The 21206-nt window shown below is 39.5% G+C and overlaps 1 protein-coding gene across 2 annotated transcripts in view; it reads right to left on the minus strand.

Moving 5' to 3' along the window:
- The window catches only part of MAN1A2 (mannosidase alpha class 1A member 2), a 146171-nt gene that overhangs the window by 66876 nt on the left and 58089 nt on the right, over positions 1 to 21206 (minus strand). For both annotated transcript variants that reach the window (XR_004842056.1, XM_009639106.2), the window contains exons 4-5: positions 12653 to 12771; positions 10208 to 10288 (exon numbers count right to left, since the gene is read on the minus strand). Coding sequence is in view for 1 of the 2 variants with exons in the window: in XM_009639106.2 (XP_009637401.1) it covers positions 10208 to 10288; positions 12653 to 12771 (200 nt within the window). In the remaining variant the exon portion in view is untranslated. The remainder of the gene's footprint in view (positions 1 to 10207; positions 10289 to 12652; positions 12772 to 21206) is intronic.

Genomic DNA, 21206 nt, shown 5'->3' on the forward strand with positions numbered 1-21206 from the left:
CTAATGATTTGTGAAGCTCCACTTCATGGGAAAAAAGCAAGCAGTCAACAGGTATCTTGTGCACTCTTCTCCACAGACAAATGCTCTTCACACCAGATAAGATGCTTAGCTACTCTACAGGCAAGATGAGGTTACCCCTGCACACCTTACAAATCTCTTTATGGGCTGCTAACAAATGAGCTCTAGGGAAAGCATGTAAGTATCACTTACTAAGCCTAATTCGCAGTCACTTGGATTTCTTTACAACCTAGAATATACTCAAGAACAGGAAATAACCCCCAAATCCTGCTGCAAACAGAAAATGTGCTGAATTTTCAGATGCTTTAAGGACTCCAATCTGTAAACAAGGGCCATAGGCTCTCAGAGTGCTAATTGCTGAGAAAAGGTAGTCATACTTCTCTTCACTGAAGCACCCCAAATCCAGTGAACATCTCCAGCATTTCACCCATAAGTCTATCTGCTACTCAAATACTGATGTCTGAAATTAGCATGATAACACATACACTCACAAGAATCCTGTAAACTTGCCACGAATGAACATTTATGGGGCACATGCCCAGTATAATTTTACAGAAAAGGTTAAGAATAGAAGGTTCATCCTGGGTGTGTATAGAGATAGGTGTCAGACACACCTGCCAAGGATCCTGCACAGAAGGGATGAGTGATAACCAGCTCTTGCCCTGTGATCTGCCCTTGCATTTTGTGCATTTGCAGGACAGAACAACACCTTCTAAGCACCCGTGACCTACCAACCATCTTGGATCTGGAGCAGAGGAGTGGCTGTAGCACTGTACAGTACACACACTTTGGGGGAAACCCATACTCAAAACAACCACCTTAGAAGATGCATTATAGAGCCCATTATACAATTAAAAAAAACCCCACAGAGCAAGCATACCAAAACAAGCGGTGAATTCTTGAAGATCAGAAGAAAAATAGGCTTACCCACCAAAACAAATAGTAAAGAAGAAATGGTACAAACCCATGTAAGTAAAGCCCTCATCTATACAGAAAGACACAACTAAGATAATGCCAAACATTAACTACAAAAAGTGATGTCATGTTTAAAATAATTCAAATTAAAATTTCAGTTAAGTACATTGTCAACTGCCCTGAGTTATTCAGGCTGAAAGGATCAAGCTTCCCAAAGGCAAAGCTCAGAAAGACAGGGGAAATCCACACATTTAAAGGATCCATCTTAATTTGGATAAAATGTTGGTACCTGAAAATAAGTCTGCAGTGAAACAGCAGAAATTCATATAGCACCACGTTCCTCTAATTCTCTGAGTTTGGGCTAACTACATCTCTTCAGCCTCCTGACAGTGATCTGCATTTTGCATCCTATCTTCTCCTACCTGGAGACACGGATGCTCCAGCAAGCGTCTGGCTACCTATGCTCCAGGTACTTTCAACAGAGGATTTTGTTTCCTGCTCTCAGTATACACAGGATCTCACTCAATTCCTAACAACTACAACATGATAGAGCAGAAAATAAAGCATGCTGGGAACATACAGGGGAAGTGGCAAAATCCTTAAGCAAGGCTCAAAGTTTGAAGGTACTGCAAACCAAAATAAGATTTATTAATGGAAGTCTAATATCAGAGGACCTCATCTTCCAATTCACACAGCCATGAGAAGGGGACAGGACTGACTATGAGAAAAGCTGCTATTTTAAGGAGTTTACCAACCCCCTCTGGGTGACACCAAACCCCAGATGATGTCCGTGGTGATGAGGGCTTGCCACCATGGTGAGCGACACTGTGCCACAGAAAAGTGTGGGGCTGTAGCCATGGGGAAGGGGCAGACTTGGCATGTAGATCACAGGAGACTCCTTCCTCAGTTGGGGAGATGCAGGTAACTCTGTAATGATCACTGGATGGGACTAATTTCTGCTTGGCTAGGACTTGCTATGTGAGAAGGAAGTACGCTGAAAGACAGAAACTTTCTTGAAGCAAGGAATGAAAAAGAGGTCCCACATCAGGGAGTGCATCAGAGACAGTGGCACTGCTTCTCCCAGTCCTGCTGCTCTTGTTTCTTCTTCTGCAAATGCTGACCCAGAATTGGACTCAAAGTTCTCCCAGAAATGGGAGATCACTGCTTTCCTAGTCCCTTCTCACTGGGGATGCTTCCTAAATAGCAGGGATGGCAAACCTTGCTGGTTCCAGCCCTACCAGAAAGTCACCTTTCTCAGCCTTATATCATCTTCCTTCCTTCTTTGGTGAGGACAATAGTGATGGCAGGGGCCTCACCACTAGAACCGCCTCAGAGAGAAAGGGCAACTGTAACTTCTTTGAGAGCTCCAGGGATTAAATGCTACTCAAGGATTATTAGCCCTCAGGGGAGATGACAGTATCCAGAGACAGTGGATGTGCCTCTGATTAGGAACACTGTGAAGAGATTACTATTCCCGTAGATTTGCTGAAAAATTTGGACTTTACTTATCTATTCTTCAAGAAGCTGGACAGGCATCTGGCATGTAATACGAGTATCATGTTCGTTCTAGCAGTGGGTATAGTCATGGCTGGAGGCTACTGGGCAGGAGCCATAGAGGAAAACCAACAGCAGTTCATGAAATACAACTGTAAAAAACCAAAAGATTTTGAACACACAGCAATCAACTCTGGTGTCTTCTTGATTTGCAAAAACACAGCAAGACTGTCCTTTATCCTGCTTATGCTTTATTGCTCCTGTGATCATTTAGTGTGTTTAATTACAGGATTATTCTGCATATATGCACCACTTGGGCTCTGCAGCTGTCTCTCTCCTTCCTTGAACAAAATCCCATTTGGAGAGCAGAAAGTTCATTTACAGTGTCTTCACAAAGGCTTGGAAGTGAAGAAACTGCTCCTAGCAGGGTCCAGCATATTCACTGCTGTCTTTTGGACGGTCTTCAGAAATGAGGAACAACAGGCCTTGATCCCTCAAGATGCTTTAGGAATCTCCATCTGCATTTATGAGCTCAAAGAAGTTCACATATCCAATATGAAGAACTGCAGCTTGCTGCTTCTGGCATTGTTGGTCTATGATGTCTTTCTTGTACTTAGTGCTCCTTCACTAACTAGGTGTCAGGACAGCATAATGGAAATTATAGCTCTTGAACCATTTGATTTGGCACACCATGAGAAAAATCCTATTTCTGCTGAAGATTCCAGTGTGGTACCCTACATTGGGTTCTAACAGACCTTTAACTGTCCTAGGCCTTGAGGACACTGTAATTCCTGGTCTCCTGGGTAGCCTACTCTCACAGATTTGACATTCAGGCATGCTCATCACAGATCTATTTTGTAACTTGTACTGCAGCTTATAGCTGCGGTCTCTTGGCAAGCTTTGTTGTTTCAGCATTAACACAGAAAGATCAGCCGGCTCTTTTCTACTTGATGCCACACATTCTTACTGCTTGCCTGGTTGTTGCTTTTTTGCACCAGAAGTTGAGAGCATTTTGGACAGGCAGCGATTTTACAAAGCAGCCCTCCTGTCCTCCCTCAGAAATCAGTATCAGCTACCCTGATGCCCAAAAAGACCCAGATCCACAAGTGTGGCTGAAAGAAGTGGAAGAACATATAATCAACCATTTACCCAATAAAGACCAATTTGATAATTTGTGTTGAAAAAAAGAATTTACCAATACCAATATACATGGTGAAGAGAAAGCCTCATGTTACCCAGAGAAAAAGCAAGGACCAAACGTGTCTGATCTTGAAGAAAGTCTTGAACCAGAGAACTGGATAGAAACCATGAGAGATGAAAGAATTCCAGAGCCATACCCTGAGAAACCAGCTATACAATATGGCTGATCTCCAGGGAATAGAGGAATCTCCCTGGAAAGAGACTTTAAAAGACTGTATGAACAGACAGCTCCAATCTAATAATAAAACTGTACGTTGCATAGCATCCTTCTTTGTGAAATGCAAGTGCTTTATCCCGTTCTGATCTCCATGTATACAAGATACTCTTTCATTAAGCATTTCTATCCTGATGCTATTACATACAATAGAGTGATATCAAGACATTTTATTTTATGGGTTAACCAAAAAGAACACAAAACATTCTTATACAGTAAGTCTAGGGAATTAACTTGAAATAAACATAAAGGAACCTACTGTTCTGGGGAAAATGCTAAATAATGCCTTGATAGGCATCATCAAAAACTATAAAAAACATAGATTCATAACTAAAGACAAAAATTATATTTGTGCCAGGATGATGCACAAGAGAAAATAAATCTCAGTGCAGCCACTGAAAAAAATCTATTGCTTTTTTGTTTGCTTCTGGGGTTTCTTGGGTTGGTTTTTTTTTTGTTTTCTGGGTTTTTTAAAATTCATTTAAAGGCTGATTTTCATGCTAAGCTGCCATACTCAATATTTACTCCAAAGTAGGCATACAGAACATTTAATTTCTGCTTATTTCTGTTACATAATCAACTGTATCACAGTACCCCCCCAAGCATAATGAAGACCATGTCTAGTTCCTGTAGAAGTTTAAGAATTCTTGTAGGGATTACTGAGAAATGGTCTGGCTCAATTTAGATAATAAGTTATTCTCTATTTTACCACCAGTATATTAACTTGGCCTGTTCACTCCATGTGAGAGACAATAAAGAGGAAGCATAGCGGTGCCTGTGAACTCAGAGGGTGGAAAGGTTGTAGTTCACACACCTTAACTATAAGATCATGCTTCCTTTTTGATCAAAACGCAAAATGTAAAAATGTTATCCATTCTGTCAAAATCTGGGGTGGAGAAAAGGAGTGTCACAGTGTGGCTCCCAGCCACCTTCTACTAAGCAACTCTAAACCCTTTGCCTCCAAAAACATTTAATTAGTAGCTCCTGATCTGAGTATAGGCACAATGAATTTTGCACTTCCTAGTTAGAGATGTGGGTACTTAAAGATTACACCTATTAATGTACAGCTTCAGGAATAATACTGACTGAAGTAAACACTTTGTATTGGTTGCTAAGTAGAAACCGGGAAGAAACCTCTGGCATACATCAAAATACAAGAGAGCCTGCCTGGACATACAGCACCCCAGGAGATCTCACACTTTTTTTTTTTTTTTTTTACAGCTTTTTTTATCAAGTTTCTTTCTGTTTCTCTGGTTTGACACTATAATTTAAAAAAAATTCTAGTATACAGCATACCCCACTTATACTGGAGTCCCCAGCACTGTATCCAGCTCTAGGGTCCCCAGGACAAGAAAGGCATGGACCAGTTCAAGTGGGTCCAGAGGAGGGCCACAAAAATGATCAGAGGGCTGGAACACCTCTCCTATCAGAAAAGGCCGAGAGAATTGGGCTTGTTCAGCCTAGAGAAGAGAAGGCTCTGGGGAAAACTCATAGTGGCCTTTCAATATATAAAGACAGCTTATAAGAAAGACAGAGAAAGACTTTTTACCAGGGCCTGTAGTGACAGGAGAAGGGGCAACAACTTTAAAACTGAAAAAGGGTAGGTTTAGACTGGATATAAGGAAGACACTTTTTACAATGAAGGTGGTGAGACACTGGAACAGGTTGCCCAGAGAAGTTGTGGATGCCCCATTCCTGGAAGCATTCAAGGCCAGGTTGGACAGGGCTTTGAACAATTTGATCTAGTGAAAGATGTCCCTGCCCATGGCAGGGTGGTTGGACTAGATGATCTTTACAGGTCCTTTCCAACCCAAACCATCCTATGATTCTATATTCCCCTATTTTAGCATATATTCATTATATATTTAAATAATGTACTTTGGAGAAAAGCCACAGGCTCAAAGCTTCAAAAAAAACCAACCCCCAAGAATCTCAAAAGCAATGACAGATTGGGACCTCATTCCTATGTAGGAGCTGAGACAAAGAAGGCACGCTCTTATATCTGATAGTATACACCTAGTCAGACACAGACACCAGGCGGCCTGTCCGCAATCAGCCAGGAAAAACTTACTGTGCAGAAGATTTAAACAATGGCCTCCCACATTGCAGACCTACTACCCTTGCCACCAGATAAACCTCAGTGTTGTTTAAACTTGAGAAGACTGAAACAGAATGCATGGGCAGATTTTTCCACTGTGTCAAGTTTCACAGGTATATCTTGAATTTTATTCTATTCAAAAGGCATTCTGACATGGAAAAATGGAGAAAGATGGTGATTTTCCCCAAATCAGGAGAACCACCTGTTAGACAGAGAAACAATTTTGTCTCTCCACATCAACAGAAAGGTACAGTGAAGCAAGACAACCAAGACATTCAGCCAGAGGGACATGTAGACACATCCTCCTCACACTTTAGCTTTACATACTCATCACTCAAGTCCAGCAGAAATTCCCACATGCAAAAGGTTGAGCTGTTAAAAAAAATTCACAAGCATCATGTTTCACAAAGACAGGCCTGTGACTCAACATTGGACAGGACAAGCCTACAGCATTTTAAGCCAAGTTGTCAGTTGCTAAAACCAGCAGGTGTTTTTTTTGGTTATAAGGGAGTTACATTTCATTATTCCCTCATCCACTGCAGTAAGAGGTAAATCCTACCGAACGAAGGGACAGCAATACCCACAATCTTAATATGAAAAGGTTTAAAATTTTACCGTCAACTGTAGCCAGCAACATTAAAACCATGATCACAGTTGATGCTGCTCCAAGTAATACCAGTAACATGACAGCTAAAATATAGCACGGAGACCACGGAGTCATGCCACTAGACATGCTAAATAACTTTTTAAAACTAACGTGTTTCTAATAAGAGCATTAAACAGGACAATTTTATGTAAATTAATAGCCAGCTGTTCTTAAAAACTATGATCAATATCTACCATTAGGACGCATAATCAGATAAAATCTTGTCAGGCATAATTACCCTCTCCATACAAAGAGCAAAAGCATATAGATAAACCATGCCGACTATCAAATTCTCCAAATGTAGCCACTTAAAAATTATTGAACTTCCACAGCTGATGCTGAGTCTTGGACACTTTCTTTTATGTCTGTCACCGTAGCATTTTTAACAGCACTAAATGATAGGAGTCAAAATGAAACATGAACAGCTTTTGTAACTGTTACCAAACAGCAGTAACTGTTGCTGCAGACCTAAGCAGAATTTATATCAATTAAAAAGGGAAAAAACCAATTCATTTCAAGCAGCCTGTTCATTGTATTGGCCCTATTTTTCAATATATCAAACAAGATATGCAAAAGCATGAGAACCTTCTAAGCCAGTAATTAGCAACAGTCTTACAGAAGTAGAGGCTTGAAGGAAGGGAGATTGGGACTGGAATATCAAGAAGGTGTGGGGAGGGAACATGAGCAAAGTTAGAGAAATGATAGCTTTTTGAAGAAAGGAAGGATACCTACCAGTAGACAGAGACTCCCTTAGAGGCATAAGTCCACGTGCATGCTCATAACCTGATCAGGCAAAACATCCAAACACTTGGCATCAGGCTTGCCTGTCTTAGCAGTGGCTAAGAAATGTCTCCTCACATGTCTGAATGCAGTTAAAAAAAAGAAATTAAGTATGCCCCAATCCTGAGCTAAGGCATACCTTCCCCTCTTGAGAAGGGAGAAGACCAGATCGTAAATCACATCTCAAACCTGTTTCCAACTCCAAGGAGCTCTCAGAGCCAGGTGTCTCTCTCCTGGGCTCCATTACGGAAAAGCCCTGCTTGTCTTAGCCACACTGATGAATTGCAGAGAAACCATCTAACTTGGCAAATGAATTAGTCTCTCAGGTACCAGTAGCAGTCCTATCTGCCATGCTATTTTGAAAGAAATGCAGTCCAAACACTTTTTTAAGAGTTGTTCTTTTGGAAAATAAAGATAATACATATGAACGCTTGACAGGAATAATCTTCTACCACAAGTCATGAAACATTTGAAGTCCATTGGCGAGACTGATGCCATAAAGATATTTTTAACAATAACAAGAAGAGTCAGCCCAGTGGCCAAAATTTAGGGAAGACAGAGGGTAAAGGCTTTCTAAGAAGGAAAGAGAGAAAATGTGTTGTTGAAAACTCTTTAAGCAAAGGAGCTTGTTCTGACTCTACCAAGCAGCTAGAAGCAACTGAAAGGAAAAGAAATACTCAGCTTTACAAATGCAGGCAAAGCATGTGTTTTGACAGTGTTTGGCTGCATCCATCTGCGGATCAGGGCAAAAAAGTTCTTGTTAGGGGCTTGTGTACAAGGTCTAGTATTGATCTATACAGAACAATCCAGCTACCAATACGTGATCTTTGCTTTTTCTCCAAGGTTCTTCGTATTCACAGTAGATGACTCCAGGGAGCATGCTCCAGTTTGAATTAAGTTATCCAGAGACAGGATGAATGTTCCTAGCTGAAAAGGTGATGTGAGACTGCTCTACTCAATGCTTGAAGGCTTCAGTGATCGCATCGTACTTAATGTGATCTGACCTCCAAGCAGATTTCTGGAACAGAAGCATTTTTGAACATGCTGCTGAGGTCATTTGCACTGCAGCAGGAACTGCCATGACTACTCCTAACTGTTCCAAGCTCAGCTACTTCAGCTGCTCCTTGGCACAAGTTCAAAAGCACATGCAGATCAGACTGCTCTCCATGAAACTTCTTTGCTACATAAATAAAAACACAAGCATTTTTCTGTGCTTATGGTCTGACAGCAAAAGAAAGCTTCTGTTCTGGGGGCCTTCAAAAGAAAAGTGGTAGGTTAATAATGCTGACCTAGATGAAATTCAGAAGCTGCCCCAAAGTTAATATTTGGGTTGATCATTCAGTGATTTTTATGCCTTCTTTTGTTAGGACAAAAGTGTAAACTAACAGGGCTTGAATTTCACTACTACTCTAACACAAGTGATGGCTGCTACAAAGGCTGTCTTCCTGAAGAGGTGCCACAGCAACCAATTTAAAAGGCTGACTTGTAGCACTGGGAAATAGGATCACTCCCTGAGGGTAAAATCCTTACTGAGATGTGAGGAAGCTCTGATGGAAGACCTAAGCCTGACAAGATTCCAGAGGTAGAGAAAGGCTCACTGCCACAAATGCAAGGTCAGCTCTTCAGTTGCTACAAAGGAAAGAGAGGGGCAAAATTACGTGCTTCTCCTTTCCTTTGGGCCTCCTGTAGCAGGCCATATGAATCAGTGTAGCAGAAAAGACTGCTTGCAGCTGATCCCTCTGCAGACAGGGGGCTTGGAGAATGTGGACAGCGAAGAAGGTGAAGCAGTGATGAAAAATAAATTAGCAATTTCATTGGAGATACACACTGGATTTTTGCTTTGCCACTAAGTTCTTCTTCTAAAGAGAAGACACGCCTGTAAGAAAATTCACAGATCCCAGGGTGATGCCAAAGACCAAAAGAGGAACAAAATATGGGGGTTTCTCCTGATTAACTTTAGGGCTGCGGGCTTAAAATCCCTGAGAACTTGCTGATATGTATGCAGTGCTGCCCTAAACAAAGGGGGAAGATACATATGAACACCTGAAAGTGTATCAAACCTTAAGCCATGAAATATGGCTGGAAGCCTAATGTTTTTGGTAGCGGGCTACAGAAGGGCTATGCAAAATAAGTGATAAAACCAAACAAATCAAAGCCATAGGCAATAGATCAAAAGGCAGGGAGCTGGTAAGACACGAGAAGAGCTGCAACTTAATCTGTAAATTGGGTCAGGCTTCAGCCTTGTTAAAATATATTAAGACGTCACAGCAATGTTACGGCTAGACCAAAGAAGTCCATGGTTTCAAGTCTTTGGGTATATGCATCCTTTCAATCTCAGCATGTCTTTGCGTCAGTGCTCAGAAGTCTCCGATCTTTTTTAATAGAAGTTTCAAAAGTGGGATGAAATTGGCTTCATATTTCTCAGTTTGTCACTGAGAAAACAGTAACAAGATTGTGTAACGCTTTTGTGAAGCAAACGTATAGCCTTGCAGGACAAGTGACAAAACTATTATTTCTACCTTCATGGAGCTACAGAATAACAAAACAAGTTATTATTGGCATGAGAAGCTGGTGACTTGACATTTCAGGCTGATGTTTACTTGAGTGGATATCTTTTGAAAACATCTTTATAAAAGAAGCATTTCAAAGCTCTAACAAAAGGTCCTAAGTTGGCCGAGACCTGCACAGAAACAAGCTTTAAAGATTCCATACTCTAAGAATTTGGTTACTTTAGAAAACTTAATGCTGTAAAATTGGTTTGCAAGCTACTAAGGAACCAAGATTCTAGAAAATTCTTCATATGCAACATTTGCTATAATCCATTACATTTCAGTCTCCTTACCTCTTGTCCTGAAAGGTAGTATGCTGCTAGAAGACCACCAATGAAGCGAATATTGACCTCAAAAACAGACACTTCGGAATTCTAGAATAGAAAGAAAGAGTAAATAATTAACAAACTCCCCTAATCAAAGAAGAAAATAAAAATCATCCAGGCAAGTACGTACCCTAAACCAATCTACATGCAAGGGTTTGTACTGTTCCAGTACCTAGATCTGTACTGAAATTCCTGTGCACATCTTCACACCACCGAGTGATAATTCCAGTTATATCTTCAACTGATTTTTAAAAATCAGATTAGTTTTTCTCCTGCTCTCTAATTATATTATCACCACAAAGTACAATTAAAGTTGTTTGGGGATGGCGGAAAAGAAGGCAAGGACTATACATTTCCACGATTCAGCATCTTCTCTTGCATTTAAGCGTAACACCAAGTCTTCTGGGTTTACAGGATAAAGTAGAATAATAATCAGAGAACTCCTGTAATGTGCTTTCTTAACCTGAATTACTAATGTGCAGTCTCAAACTCAGAGCTCCATTTTAGCATAGTCTCTGTCTAAGAATAGCCTTTATGTATTTAACGTTATGACAACAATCCCTGCAAGACCACTGAGAAACTCATGAGAATAAACAAGTTTAATGCCTTCCTCCACATCAAAATCCTTGGACTAAATTCACCAGTATCTTTTGATTCATTTAACCCACTGAAAAATTAAGAGGAACTAGTAGTTTTAACATCTTTCTGCCTCCCTCTCCACCCCATTCACTCCTTTGTCTGCATATACCCCCTGTCTCCCCATAAAATTATCTTCATTCAACTCATTAGACACAGAAATGCAGTTTTATTAAAAGATTGAGATAAAGGAGACTTTTCCTTTTATCCAGAAAAGTCACTACAATATACACTATACAAGTTGACCTACCAATTAGCACACAGTTGAAATTATATTTATAGGTATGTCTTTCCTTTCACACTATTTCTATAGCACCTGCAGTTGTATCATGCATTTTCCCTTTTATCAAAAATAAATGCATTTTGTACATATCACTTATATCAGAAAGATTATATGAATACTTTAAAGACTTTCTCAAATGGCACTGATGATTAAAAGTCTAAAGTTTGAAATACTCCCAAATACAGGTTTTTAGTAAAAGACGTATTTTTATTCATATACAGGTGATAGAAGAAAAATATCAATAATGCAGCATAAGATTCCACTTAATACCTATTAAAGTCATGAATCACACAAGCAATGGTATAGCGTAGAGTGAAACCAGTGATTGCTATTTCCCATAAAAGAATCCAAGCAGAACAAATTTATGTATTTATTTATAAAGATCAAACCATATAAGGAAATTACTCAAGCCTGATGTGTACATCAGACAACTCATTAACCTTCAGAAATATTTTTTGATACATAGGAAGCTGTAATTGAACCCCAGTGGGTCATGTAAATTTTTTCCACCCAAATCCTAGATTAATTCTGCAAATTTATATTGAGATTGCCTCAGATCAGACAAAAGTTATGGAAGTAATTTAGTTCACCCTCATAATGGTACTATTAAGTCTACACTGTCGCTGATATATGACAGTTTTAGACTGAATAATTATATCTGGCACTAACTGAAAAAAAGCAGAGTAGAATTTCTTTAATGTTTGCCAGACATTTTGTATAAAACAAAAGGAAAAACCTCAAACAAATAATTTCCAGAATGTAGGATGTAATATAAAACCAGCAAGCAACTGCTCAGTTCTGACTGTATACCTACATTTCACTTTGTGTATTACTGAATGAAAAATCATTTATTCCATCACTGAGTCTGTGACAGTCCCAAAATTAGTAATAAGAACACTAATCAATAAGAATAAAACAGAGCCATTTCTTCCACTTAATGTTTCCAAACTCTGCCCACACAAAGAAAGTCAGATGCTGTATGACCAACTGGGAAATTCTGGTGATAGATTCAGAACCTGTGGGCAAACTAAGACAACTCAAGCGGCATTCTTCACATTAAAACATCCTAAGGACACAGAAGAAGATATTCTATTGTTAGGTAATTTATACAACGCAGTTTGGGGGGAAATTGTCTTTCACATCTCAGTTATTTCCAACTACTATCAGCTAGTAAAGCCTCATCTTTCTGCTTTCATTTCTGAGGCCCTGTTGGTTCTCCATGACCTCTTTCCCCTTCTGCCATTATCCAATTATAATCTGTACTTTGAAAATACAATATATAGATGTATCTTTACTTAAAGTGTGAAAGGGTTGGGGTGGGATTTTTCCAAAATAAAGTTACAAACAGAGAGAACTTCACTAAAGCTTACATCTGAACTTCTGATACTTTGACTCATTAAGTTTTTTAAGTTTCAGCTGAAAGACCTCTTCTGTCTCGCCCCAAGAGGATCACTGAAAAGGACTAGAGAAATATTAGGGCAAGCTCTACTCACCACACTGAAATCAAGATTTTTGTCAATCCACTCTTGTCCTTCTCTGAATTCATCATGAAGCCCCATGATGTAAAGAGTATCCAATGCATCTACTATGGTAGCACCCATTTGTGAGTTTCCTACATGCAAAAAGAAAGATTTCTATTACAAGTGATTATTTCATTACTTTTCTTAAACATCACAAGCATGAGAAAATAACCCAAGCAGTAGCAAGGCAAAATTACTACAAAGATGACAGCACAAAGAATAACCAATCAGCTACATAAGAGGATCGCACTTCTCTTTCAAAGCATCAGTCCTCTGGCACAGTTTGGCTTCTGAGAAGAAAAGACAACTAAAGATACAAAAAAAAAAAAAACAAAACACCCCCACACAACAAACCCTTCTCATCTGCTTTCATAACCTGAACGTGAGCAATTGTACTTTGACACAAAGAAAGGACAGAAAGACATTCAGCTTCAAAAAGCTAATAGGAATTCTAGGACAGAAGTGTTAAAAAAAACCTAGTCACTGAAAGCATGGACTGCTGAGCAGGGACACCCTGGCTCGGCTTGACTGATAAAGCTGGAGCCCCAAGATGTTCACTCACTACCTGCAGGGACCCACACTATGAGGTGCTAATGGAATCCTGAATTGTCACCATTTAAAGTGAAGCATTTAAAGCCAAATAAAAATCAATGGTGCTTTACCCTAAAATGCCATTCACTTAAAACAGAAGCAATTTAGAGTTGATTGACAGAGCGACTCATCAGTTTGTACAAGGAAGACAGGATGAAGAGGTGGTGAGCCACTGGCCATGTTAGCCTTGACCTCCTTAGGCCACCCCAACCTAAGCTGCTGCCCTTAGCAGGCAGAGGCCTTTGTTTCTAGAGGAAAGCAAGAATTACCATGTGTTGATTTATTTTCATGGACTGTATAAAACTTCCTACACACTAAGGAAGTAGGCCAATTTCACTGTTCATACAAGTGCATTTAATTTCATTACAGTAGTCTCCTAACAAGTTAAGCCAATTTTATTTTTTAATGTGTTTTTTATCCACAATGGAATTTCTACAGTGCATTGTTCCTCATTGTTTGTTTCTATTCATTCATTTCTGATTTTTACATGTTTAGAGATTTTTCCCCCCTCAAGCATAACAATAACTGAATGAAACCATCTCCCTCATTGTATTTCTTTTATACACTTAAATGACTGATTCTTACATGCAAGCTTAATTCCATTTTCAGAGATTTCGTTCCCTAAATATTAAAAATTAAACACAGTCTCTGTGATGAAGTAATCACCTACTAATTTCTTCAAAAATAGCTGTGCATCTGTTTTAATTAATTTAAACCAGATATGGAAAGCCTTAAGTCAGCAGTGTTTGTTAAGAAAATTCAAATACAGATTGGGACACACTACCTTTCGCACGATTAATTAAAAAGACATATCCTTTGACAAATTGGCCACCAGGCATACTTATAACTCTCAGGAAATTAATTCACCATGGTGCATAAGTACTGCAAGGTTTAACACCTTCAGCCAAGTGACAATTTCCATTGATTGTGCCGAAGAGGAGGTTGCTTTGAGCAGAGCTACAGCATGCACTTAACTTTGTACCTTTTCATAAGCATAATGTGACAGTTACCTAATTTATCACTTCAAAATATGCAAATCACAGCATGACACAAGAACTAACTTCTGTACTAGCTGACAAGTTATTTCTGATGTAAAGGTAGAATGTGTTACACTGCTATGGCACTCTGTTCCTTTACTTAAACCACACTGATAACATTTTCAAATATGCAAGGAGTTTGAATGAATAGGGATACATAGCCTTGAGAAATACTGAAAGCTCCTCTTGTAATAGTTTAAAAATTAAAAACCTTCGAACTTAAACACAGCGATAAGCACATGGTTTGAGAATACATTGCATGGGGATGGACAGACATGGTCATTGTGTGTGCCCACCCCCAGAAAAAAGTTCAGACACCACTGTACAATCATCCACAGTTTTCTTGATCTTAAAGTACATTCAAGTGCCCACAAGCGGGGACAGCACTATGTTGGGCACAAGAATATCTGCTTTCCTACCTTCCACAAAGTATCTTCAAAAATAAAAATTTAAGCAACCTTTTTCATTTGAGTTCTCTGCAATAACCATGAAAGAAGGGCTATGGAAATGCAAAAGCCCACGATTATTTTTGCCATCTCATGAATTTGAGAGATGCATCCAGAGACTGAGAGAGAAAAGGCTAGAACTGCTAGAACAGAGCTCTCTCCAGAATTGAACAAAAATGTCCATGGTTTCCTAACACATCCCATAGTGACTGAACAACACAACCTCAAATACAGACAAGAAATTTGCTTTCATCCTGACAGTGTTAAAAGCGAGCCCTCAACCCCATATGTAGAAATCTCGCCTGAACAACTATTCCCCAACAGGGACTGACTGACAACCTGTTTCACACAAGATCCTCCAGCGTTGTTTGCAGCCACAGAAGAACAGAGTCTGATAGAGCAAACCAGACTTCCTCAGCTTCCCTCTCCCCGCCCCCTCCCCCCCCACCCCGAGTCAATTAAAGGCATAGGTTCATACTCCAAGCTTTTGCCTGAGCCACACTCCAATGGTTTGTTCAAATTCTCCCTCCGGCTGCCTTTTTGCCCCTTTCTCTCATCTTTTATGTCTATCTTTCCTAGACCCACAAACGTCCAACAGAACGCCTATTCCCTGAGTGGTGACAGCTGCTTGTTTCTGAGATGCCTATCAGTATGGTTATAGCTTCTAGATGACATGGTTCAGCTATTTCTTGTCATTTTCTCATAAGGATAGCATTTATATCCCAAGCCATCAGAAATTATTCATTTTTCTTGGTTTTTTTATGAATAAGTAGGGTATTTCAACCAAATTCAGATTTTTTTTCCCCCTTTTTCTTAAACTAATTGTAATTGCACACCAGCACTTCTTCCTTGACAAAGACTCAGAAGAACACTCTTTGGTTTTTAAACTTTTTTGGCTGAACACATTTCCATTAGGTCAAGAGATGACAAGTCAATAGTTTGCAACAGATCGTCTACCCAGTTATCATCTTTTAGTATCAAACAGGCAGCACAAAGCAAGCTGATTCCCTCCTCCTGAGCACTGAGGGGCAAGAGTCTAAAAATGCAGAGTTCCTATCCAGAAGTTTTGTGCCTACACAAATAGAGGGCATAGGCAACACATAGGACAATAGACTTAATGTAACACCTTGGCTTCCACATGTTGCAAGATAGGTACAACTTAAAACCATTTGTGGGCTATACTAGATAGGGTTAGAGGAAAAATAATTGATCTCAGCTTCTTTCTTGGAGGACTATGCAGAGAGGATGTCATTCTTAATTTGTTCCTAAATAACAGCTTCTGCTCAATTCTTCTGCATCTGCTGAGGCTCACAACCTAACTGGAACAGGCAATGATACTGTCATAGCTGCCTTCCTACACCTTAAAATGCACTGTACTACCAGCAAGGCAGAACCTGAAATCTAAAGCAGGAAGAAACAGCAAGTATTCAAGGGTCACTGGCGTGCATTAGTGTCACACTTGGTACTATAGGGAAAACAGACTACAACAGACAGGCAGCTGTGCTTCCCCCTCCTGATGCCGATACAAACCATTCAGTCTAAAGTCACAAAGAGAAATCATTTTCCATTCATAACACAGTATGGTTTTTTTTTCCTTTCATAGCCATGCTAAGATCCATAAATTTTGCCTTAAAGGACAAGAGGATAGTCTTCATGGACTTAAACTGCAGAAGGTACAATCTGAAAAGTAATAAAGTAACTCTAAACAATGAGATAATAGTTTAGAGGAGTATACACTGCTTACTACCACCTCAACCAGTCTGATCTATTATTGCTCCAGATACAGAGAGCAGATGTCTCATTGTGGTGAAAAAAAGCTATAAAACAATTAAATTATAATAGAAAATAACAATTCTCCTAGCTGAAGGCACTCCTCCTAGGATCTGCCTCTGTTCAATACAAAGGCTCAGTTGGTCATGTTGCATAAGATAATAACTGATTCCAAAAGGGCTCGCTTCTACAAATGTCAGATTAGGAAGTTTCCTCTCCATATAATTATAGTTCTAGTTGATCGAGCTCCAAATTTAATGAAGTTTGCGTAATGAATGCAATGCTCATTCTTCTAAATAAAACAGAACATCCATCATGAGCTAATGGAAGAAATTTAGCAGTGAAATAACCGAACTATTAACAAAATCATGCACACTCATTAAGCAAGAGTATTATTCCAAAGGACTGCAAAATAGTAAGTCAGATTTATATTTAGGTAGACTTCAGTTTCCTGAGATTAGACAAATAATTCCTTCACTTGATAGCACATAAATCTACAGTCTGAAATATCTAGCAAATCATATGACTAAGTGTAAACAGCAGGGCCATTAAAAGAAAAATGGTCTTCCTATCTAAAATTCTTTCAGTATGCTGAAGCACTAGATGAGCTGGTTTATTTATACCATTTTAAAGTCTCACAAGAGACAACCAAAGCACAAGGAGACAGATCATTGTCATGTGTTTTATGACAAAAGGAATATGAAGAAAATAAATAGTCCGTTTTCATTATACCATAAGGATAAGTATAGCGATTTAGAAAGTTTGATACCAGCTACAGGGTTGCTTAGTGTATTTATTACATGGAAACAGAAGAGACTACAAGCAGTGAGGTACTAGAGAAAACATGCGAACCAGCATAGATCAATCACAATCAAAGACTATGAAAGTTTGAGACAGACACTTTATGCAAATAAGGAACAAGATGACAAATAAACTCTATGCCAGCAAACTGAAGTCATGCACTCCAAGTTGAAAAGTAATCATCAAATAGGTGCTTCACAGAAACTTTGATTATTTTGACACATCACCCATAGCTACTCCTTTCTTCAACAGGTATACACCACACACATCCCGTTACTTCTTCCAAAAACACTTCCATGGGGGTTTTCACTAGCCCAAGTTGAGGGCTGAGCAGGTGTACTGGGCCTGGCTGGGATGGAGTTAATTTTCTTCACAGCAGCCTGTATGGTGCTGTGTTTTGGATTTGTGAATAAAACAGTGTTGATAACACACCAGAGTTTTTGCTATTACTGAGCAGTGCTTGCACAGCATCAAGAATTTCTCTTCCCACCACCACCACCCTTCCACAGTGAATAAGCCAGGGGTAGACAAGAGAATGGGTGGGGACACAGCCATGATGGCTGACCCAAATTGACCAAAAGGATACACCATATCATATAATGTCACACTCCATGATAAAATCGGGGGGGGTGGGGGTGTTAGTCTGGCAGGTAGCCATTCTTCAGGGACCAGCTGGGCTTCAGTCTGCTTGTGGTGGGTGGCAAGCGATTGCCTTTGCATTACTTCCCCTCTCTCACCCCTTTTCTTTACTTACTAAACTACCTTTATCTCTCAATCCATGGGTTTTCTCGCTTTTGCTCTTCCTATTCCCTCCCCTGCCTTGCTGGGGAGAGAATTTTCCTTCTTTCCCTTTCCCCCTCTGTCCGTCTATGCTCTAACACTACTGCGTTAAAAGTGTGTTAGTGTCTTACAACGCACTTGGCATCTATCCAGAGACCAGTTAGAGGAGTAACAAATCCGAAGGAAATACAGCCTATTCAAATGGATCTCATTACCAAAATGCATGCTAGGTCAGAGCAGGGCTGCTACAAAGTCAAGGAAACCAGCTTAAGTGGAAAAAATTACCATGAGGCCACTCTGCCTCCAAGGAAAGTTGCATAGAGTAGGCCTGATAGGTGCACATAACCATTCCTACCTTAATGCAGTGACTGAAAAGGAAATATTCTAGTTTTAAGCAGAAATTATAGGCGATGGAAGATCCAAAAGTGGGAAGCTCATCAGTTCATTTACAATCAATGTAGGGTTTTAATATTTCCTAAACCAGTGACAAAATCACACAGGAATCTAATAGAGACTCTTATTCTTGTTTACAAGGACAGCCTGCAGATACCACCACCAGCTATGTTTTGAAGAAAGCTAAGGGAATTGGCAAGATTGCTTGAGGAAAAACAAGCAGTTGGATATCGTAAAAGCATTTGGGCTGTTATTGAAGAGAACTGCCTCTATATCATACAAATAGCAAATATCTCTGTGTCAAGACATTACTGCTATGGAAATCAGTTATTTTATACTCCAGAAAGCCAACTTCTCTTCATAAGCATTAGAAATCTGGAATCTATAGTTAGTTATACGTAGAGACTAGAGATCTGGATGTAAGGAAATGGCTTTCACTTTCAAAACAGCATAGCTGATGGGATGATCATACTGATGGACAGAACCGTAAGATACAAACAGACCTCTTGTTCCAGAAATAGTATTGGTCTCAGTCACTCACATCCAGTTCTGCGTTTTTTTTCCAGGGCCCTGGACAGACATTAGTTACTGGAAACAGAACCTACTCCCACTGGTGCAGAATGCCTTTGATTATGGGTGCATTTAATTTGGGAGTGGGGGGAGGATCAATTTGCAAAAGGAATCTAAGAGAACCGAAGTCTTGAGGGGTAATTTAACTTAACTCCCAAGTTAAATTTCCACTCTGGTTTGTGACCTGAACTTCAGAGTGGCCCAGCGCTACTGCCAGAGCAACCTGAAGGAATGCTAAAGGGTTAACAAAAAGACCTTTGTGAAGCCAACTGTAGCTAGAATATGCCGATAGCTGTAGGACCAGGCTCACAGTGGGAGATGCTAACCTGTCTGGGAGCTTTCACGTGGTATCTCTTTGTAACAGGATTAACATATCCTGAATGGGTTCTTCAAGTCACTCTGAAGCGACCCCAAGCAGAAGGACCAGGCCTTACCACTCAGTAGTCAACTTATGACCTTTTACGGAAGAAAGGCCCAGAGGTCATGGAAGACAACCATTGAGAAGCCTCTCCACAATGACCACTGGGGACCCCCCAAAGACCACCTAGTCAAATCACTGAGCATGCATGATTGGGAGGGGAATATGTAAATGAATTTCAGGAACTCATTGTCATATGTATGTAAAACTTTTATATAAGCTATGCAACTAACCCTGTGTGACGTGCACGATTTTGGCGGGATGACCCCTTGTGCTGCCCAGCGTTGAATAAACATACCTACTTTACAACCTTACAGGTTGTGGAGTCTGTTTCTGCATGTCAAACCCAACAACTGGGGTGTGCCCAAGCATAGAGCAGAACCTCCCTAATTCCATCACAGCAGTTCCAGAAACAAAAGAGATGTAAAGCCTCTTCAAGGAAGTATACCCTGGCACAGTTTGAACCTAAGACATTAGAGTTTTTTTCACATAGGCAGGTGTTTTAGTCCTTAACAACAGAATGAATATGCTTTCTTGATAAACTCAGCCCGATATTAAATACGGAGTTATTACAGTCTTTACATAAATAAATAAATATTCTTGTTATTGATATGCATTCCTGGCCAGCTTGAGAATAGCTGAAAAATGCAGACTGGGCAAGACTGTACTGATCTAGGGAAACTATAGCAATCTCTACTCAAAAAGATTCAAATAATTCAAGTTTTCAGACTGTAGCAACAGGATTTCTTAATGTGATAGACAATTACAGGTATGGTAGAAAAATGTATTACATGAAAATTAAAAGCAAACAATTATCAGCCCAGTTTTCTGTATCTCTAATGAGGCTCTGGCAATAAAGCTGCCACTACTGAAGCATACCACTTGTAAAATATCTTAATGACTCACAAGGAACAAGATGATGTTTAAGAAAATGAATTAAACTTTTGAACAACAGAATTTAATTCCACTGTGAAAACAAGTACCTCAAAATTAGTCAATGAAACCATACATTTCATACAAACCGCAACGTACTATTTCAGCTCAGCCATAAAATGCAATGAATAAGCCTATAAGTATCCATGAAGAAACCAATTGCCTTTAACATTTTAGACTAATTAAAAAAGCAGAACAAAAAACTAAGCATGTTGATTACTTAGTTCTGTTAAACTCCTAATAATAGACAACATGAAAAGGAGCTCCTAATATTTTGTACCAGACAGTAAAGTATTTTAGCATAAAAATAACACTAAATAATCAATTGTAATGCTTTCCTTAATTCTATAAAAGAGGAAATAACGGGAGTGAAGCATTTAGTGCATGCTAGTCTTTGTTCTTTGAATCTAAAAGTGGACCTGCAAGGTAGATGTTATTAATCAACAAACTGCTGCTTAAATAGCTATGCCCTTAAGACCCAAATTTAAAAACTTTGTCTAAGAATATATACTACAGTAAACCTTCCTCTTCTCTGTTCTTCACCTGATTGCTTCACTTTGCTCTCCCACTAAATACTACACAGCCCTTCAGCTTAATTCAAAATTCATACAAGCAAGAGTTGAATGAAGCCCCTCTAGTGCAAAGCTTGAATGTGCTCAAAACTAAATTTGGAAAGGGCTTAGATTATTAATACCAGACTGGTTTGATTTTCTGTTTCTTTCAATCGTCTCATCCTTTTTTTTCCCCCCCTCCTTATTTTGTTTGTAAGCAAAACCACAAAACTGAAT

This window comes from Egretta garzetta, unplaced genomic scaffold, assembly GCF_000687185.1.
Source record: "Egretta garzetta isolate BGI_Z169 unplaced genomic scaffold, ASM68718v1 scaffold85, whole genome shotgun sequence".
NCBI lineage: Eukaryota > Metazoa > Chordata > Aves > Pelecaniformes > Ardeidae > Egretta > Egretta garzetta.